The 5,979-nt window shown below is 43.0% G+C and overlaps 1 protein-coding gene across 1 annotated transcript in view; it reads right to left on the bottom strand.

The window, feature by feature from the left end:
* Positions 1-5,372, bottom strand: part of LEF1 (lymphoid enhancer-binding factor 1) — a gene marked incomplete at both ends in the record, with an annotated part of 50,115 nt that extends 44,743 nt beyond the window's left edge. Inside the window, 2 exons of the mRNA XM_009870663.1 lie at positions 3,672-3,805; positions 5,291-5,372. Of these exons, the coding sequence (XP_009868965.1) occupies positions 3,672-3,805; positions 5,291-5,372 (216 nt within the window). The remainder of the gene's footprint in view (positions 1-3,671; positions 3,806-5,290) is intronic.
* Positions 5,373-5,979: the final 607 nt, after the last annotated feature.

Raw genomic sequence — 5,979 nt, 5'->3', positions numbered from 1 at the left:
CCCAGTCATCCCTGCTGTTTCCACCCTCATCTTTTGTTCTATCCATATTATTCACACAATTTCTCCTGGGACATTAGCTCTTTGAGACAGTAGCTATCTTCATACCCGTTGTCATGCAAAAGCACACAAGGAATATCCAAAACTTGGGCAGGGTAGAGAGGTCCGATGTACAAATGCTGTTCCTTGTATTCAAACTCTCTTAGCAGAATTCTTCATAATTTTCAAAGGGATATGGTGTGTTTTGCAACTTGCTGGAAGGTGTTTATAGATTGTATCCTCCAACCTATTTAATACCTCCAGCTGCTACAAAGAGACAGTTTAGCCACAAAAATATAAACCCAGACCCTAAAAACAGATAAGAACAGACAAAAGGGAGGTTGCAGCAACCTTCTATCTTCCCACAGAAAGTTTAATTCATTGGAGAAGAGGAGGAACAAGACAAAAGACAAAATATTTTCTACATGAATTTAAGATACAGATAAATGAGTTTTCTTCAGTCACGCTCTATTGTCTCCACATTCCCATCACACAGATGAGAAAGGTTTGCTACCCCAAAACTAGTCTTGTTAATGAAAAAGCAAGAAAAAACCCACACGTGTTAGAAAACAAACAGCTGTGTCTGTCTCCCATCTTCAGTACCCTCATGATGCTGAGAAACCACCAAAAGATCTCAAGCACACAGGATGCACATTCACCAGGTGTTAACTGTGGTTTTAGTACCATCACGTGCCACTTCTCCTGCATCCACCCAAACCAACTGCTTCGGTTTTTTCACTTACCCAGCTAACTGATAAGAACATATACTGTGGTGGAGGCTTGTACCTGAACTTGTAATTAACACGCTACTGCGCCTACAAATAAAATTTGTAAAAGGTCAATCAGTTGCCAGGAAAATACAAGAAGGGGAAAAAAAAAAAAAGAAAAAAGAAAAGAGAAGAAGAATGGGGAAAACGAGACCACTCTAACAACAGCAGATTTTCAAAGATTTTAAATCCTCCTCATACACTCTCTCCCCTCCAAAAGCTGCACTGAAATTAGACTTCAGTCTTCTTTTTTAAAGTCTTATTAAACTTGTCTGACTATAGATTTGCATTTTTAATTTTACAAAGCAAGAATGTAAAGCATTTTGTGTTTTGGGGTTTTTTTGTTTTGTTTTGTTTTTAAAGGCATTTTTTTTCCCCCTGTTTGCTGGTGAAAGTAACTTTTTTCCCATTCAAAGAAAGCTTTGCTCTCTCCTCCCTGGCACAGACAGTCGAGGTCGCCTCCCTCAGAGAGGGTCCCTGTCCTGGGTCTGGCCACGTTTCCCCGGGGGTGCACCCCCTGGGCGCTTCGCAGGCAGTCGGGTCCTTCCAAAGCTGGGGAAAAAAGGATTCAGCGCCCCAGGGCGGCTTTTTAATCCTGCCTAACACCTCCAGGCAACAGATGCATCAACAAGAAGCGGCTTTGTCATGCAAATGCCAGGGCGCAGGTACACAGCGCCGGGCTGCTCCACACACAAATGGTCAGGGACTGGCACCCCGGGGGAGACCTCCACCTCCAGAGCTCGCTAATCTCGGCTGCTCCTTGCCCCTCCACCACCCGAAAAGAGGGGCAAAAGCAAAACCTGCGCATCGGAGGTTGGGACCCCGCAAAGGTGGAGAGGCAGCAGCGCGTGGCGCTGGAGCTGTGGAGCCATGGAGCGAGCGAGCGTGTCATCTCCTGGATGCGGCGTTTTGATCTCGCACGCATTAAAACCCAGCTGTCAGCTAAGAGACTAACACAGATTATAGTTCAATTAAACAAAAAAATTATTTAATAACTCGAGCGTGTAGCCTTGTGGTTAAACTGAAAGACCTCCAGGCTTGTGTCAACATTGCAGCCCTGCAACAGCACCTATTTTACCAAAATAGTGGTGCTGCTCTAACATGTAAGAGCAACACTGAACTAAATTAGCCCCTCACACGTTCGGCAGGCAGCTTTACAATTAGAAAGCAGATGCGTTTTCCCCCTCCTCCCCTCCAACGTACCCACGTAGGACAGTTCCTCAAGTACCTTCACAAGAAGCCGATATTCTGAGTGCATCGATGCCAGATCAGGAAAGAGCAGCAGCCCCTCGGCATGCGGAGAAAATCCTCGGTGAATAATTAAACCGGATTTTGTTGTTCAAAGCCTTGCATGAGCATTAGGGACTTTCTCGGGAAGGTAACATGGGAAAGAGGGGGTAAAATAAAGGTCTGAAGTTTCACGGTTATCATAGGTACAGATCAGAACCTCGGTGCCCTCTCGAAAAGCTGCATCTTTTTTCCCATGATATATCTGAACTGAAGTTCTCTGCAGAGCCGCATTTACAACAACAAATATCAACACACTGTGGTCACCATGCTTCACCCTAGATGGCTGCAGGCCTCTGAACTGTAATTTATACTATAAAAACCCTAGAGCTATAGAAATTAATACATTGCAAGAGTTTTTGCATCTTTCAAACGCAAACGGTGACATATAAAAAGGTCAGGTCCCTGTGTTTCCCAGTGCCCAAATACCCTGTGATTTCAAATTCGAACATTCGCTAATTTAACAAGCTTTGCTGCTGTCAAATTATCAATACAGATTAGGCCCCCTTTTTTTTAATGGTTTTGAAGTCAAAAGCCACAACCCTGAAGAAAAATCAAGAATGTCGAAGAGCAAGATAACGCCGGCTGTTTGACAAGAGACCACACCATGTAAAAATCGAAGAGCCAGTATGACGGCAAACTGCTTTATTACAGGGAAATAACAGCATCCAGCTTCTTATATCACAGCTCACGCAACCCCAGCAGCATTTTTCAGTGAGATGCCTACAAGCAAATTTCTTTCCTGCTCCACTCCAGTTCTACTAATGTAATTTCCACAGCTCATTCTGACATTGTCTCCCCATCACTCTTTACGTATAACAAGAGGTTTACGAAAATAAATAGGAAACAACTACCTAAAATTAAAAGTATATTGAAGTCCACCAGATGTGCATCAACATCAATGGAAACAGAGGGACCAACCAGGAAGAATCAGTGCCTGCCACAATGCAAAGGAAAACTGTAACTACTGCATCACAGTTCATATTAATTCCTACACAACCATTTCACAATTTGTGGCGGAAGATACAGTATGTTTCAAAGCAGTACTGCCAGATACATAAAGCCTTCACACAGAGCAACCGATAGCAGAAATAAATATCAATCAGTAAATAGCAATGCCATACGTGAAAACAAACAAACAAAGAATTCAATCTTTTCATCTTATTGACAAGTAACTTTAGCACTTCTGCTTCTAGCCCTCAATTTTCCTCAACAAACGAAGAGTTAAAACCAGAAAATTCACATCTGTCCCAGTCACCACACAGACATCTACATCATTCTGCCATACATTATCCTACAGTCGTAAAACAGGGCTCCCCCTGCAAAGCCCCCAGCCCTGTTCAAAGGACGTCAGACAGCGCTGATGTTAATCCCAGTTTTTCCACCGCGATCGCGACCAACACCTCTAAGAGCTCTCAAACTCCACCGGACGGAGGCTCTGAACAGCAGAAGCACAACCTTCACCATAACTCAGGCTACCTCCCCCCCAAAAAAGCCCACAAGCCAGTGCGAACACGCACTGCAGACCAAACAGGAGGAAACCCAGCTCGTCAAAAATGGTGTTTGGAAGAGATAACTCACTGTTCTGGGGATGGGTGGCGACAGAGATCCATTAGGCATGTACGGGTCATTATTCATATTTGGCATCATGATATACCCAGAATAACCAGAGTATGATGGTCCCTTGCTGTATAAGCCACTGTCTGGATGCTTTCCTATGGAAGAGGAAACAATGATTGCATTATTCCCCACATACACATTTCTTGTAAGTTAGAGCACTTAAACAGGTACTGTGCATTCACAAAAATGTTCTGCATGCAAACATTTCTTTACTCATGGAAATTACCTCTGACAGAAAGTGATCCGCAGCAATTTGTAATAACATTTTTTTAAGAAGAGTTAATTCTTAAAGGAGCAAGTACTCTCAGTGAGGAGCTTATCCTTTAGATATGGAGTAGCCTCAGAGTAACCAATTTATTTTGCTACTCCCTGTTCAAATCAAGGCAGAAACATCAGCAACGACATCACATTGTTCAAGTAGCAGTTTTCTCCGATTTTATATATCCCTCTAGGATTTGTGGATTCACAAGTATTGCCACTATGGGTTTCCAACCTCATTGTTAGGAAAGGGAGGAACAGGGCAGTGATAACTAGATATAATCATTTCCTTCTCTCACTGAGCCACTGCGTGTGGCAAACAATTCATTCTGGCCACGCTCACCGGGAACAATTAGAGGGCAGGGGCTGGCTTGGAAGTAGACCCTAACGATTTGGGGGCAGGGGGGAGGTGCTGCTGAACACACATGGCACTACAGTCAAGAGGGAAGCCAACTGAGGGAGGGTATTTCGTAGGAAAATAAAGAATTTGGGCCCAGGTCCTGCAAAGGGGGCTGTTGGCAATGACACTCCTCGAACACGAGCTTTTAAGAGGATGCAAGGCTGAAACGAAATCTAGCCAGAGCTGACCTCCTCCCCCTCATTGCCAAAGTGCTACAAGCATAGACACTATTGCTTTTAGGTTCTTTAAAGACCAATTTGGAGAAAGATCACCACAGAGTCTCAGGAAGCACCAGGACTGAGCTGTGTCTGTCTTTATATGGAATTTATTATCTGGTTTAGTTCGTGATGATAAGCTTTTAAACATAATCTCCCATCCTTCACAGTACACATTCTTTGCACGAGCGTCCAGCTTCTTAACTGATATTTAACAAACTCTGTTGTTTCCTCCGTCCTCCTCAATCAAAATTAATCAGCTGGTACATCAAAAAAACCCCCAACAAACAGCATGAGGTTTGTTCATGCTTGGATTTGGAAGAGGAGATTTAAGCGACAGACTTTGGCTATGAGTAAGAAAGCAGAGAGTTTCTGAACACACACAACTCGACTGCACTGTATGAATGAAGAGATAGATGTGTTCAAGCTGATATCCTAAAAATAGTTATTTCTTCAGCGAAGATCCATTTGGCCTACTTATCATTTTCTAAACAACTGAAATACCATTTGTTCACTCAAGATAAAACACACTGCACATTCATCTCCTTTTAAAAGGCACTTTGAAAGCAGCCTGGCACTCCCCTTCTCCAAAAGGTACTAAATTTATGTTTCCCAAAAGAACGCAAGCTCCAGTTTGAGGACTGCACAGAGGCTCACAGGGGGACTAAGAGGGACAATATTGCAAGACAGTACCATACGCTTCTCACCTTCCTCGGGGTGTTCTCTGCCTTTATCATGGTAGGAATCCTGTCCTTGAGTCTGCCTGGAAACCTGATCATGGGGAATCCACCATCAGAAAAAAACGAAGAAAAAGAAGAAAAATTATTGTATGTGTGCTCGTTTATCAGTCACATCACTATAGCTTCTTGTAGAAAGAAAAAAGTTAGGGCAAGAGATGAGCATCTTCCTTTTGCCTCCTAAGTCTCTTGGAAGGCAACTGTACCAGAAATGTTTGTGTAAACGATCATTTTATGACAATGTTAATAACTCTGGGGCTTTGCCATGCATTTCTAGAAGAAATGCCCTACATTAAACGAAAGGGGCTTATTTCTTGAAAACATTTGGAGCTTTGGTGGTCAAAACACTCTTGGCACAAAGATACCAAAAATAATAATGAAAATCGCGTTGCCTTCATTAATAAATCTTTAGGGGGGGAAAAGGAAAAGAAAAGAAAAAAATAAAAAGAAAGGAAAAGAAAAAGAAAAGAAAAAAATGAGCTGGTTTCATGTTTGCCCTTAAGTTGTTTTATCGTCGGGAATTTCTTCCCAAACAGTTTTATGCAAATCCCTTAAAGAGTTTACGGCTAATGCTCCGAGCTCGCTGATTTTACGGAGGAAATTTCAGGGCTGCTTGAGGTCTGACACCACCGCACCGTCGGGGCACTCGCGGGAACTTT

This window comes from Apaloderma vittatum, unplaced genomic scaffold, assembly GCF_000703405.1.
Source record: "Apaloderma vittatum isolate BGI_N311 unplaced genomic scaffold, ASM70340v1 scaffold36325, whole genome shotgun sequence".
Lineage (NCBI taxonomy): Eukaryota > Metazoa > Chordata > Aves > Trogoniformes > Trogonidae > Apaloderma > Apaloderma vittatum.
This window is presented reverse-complemented; position numbering and strand designations above follow the sequence as displayed.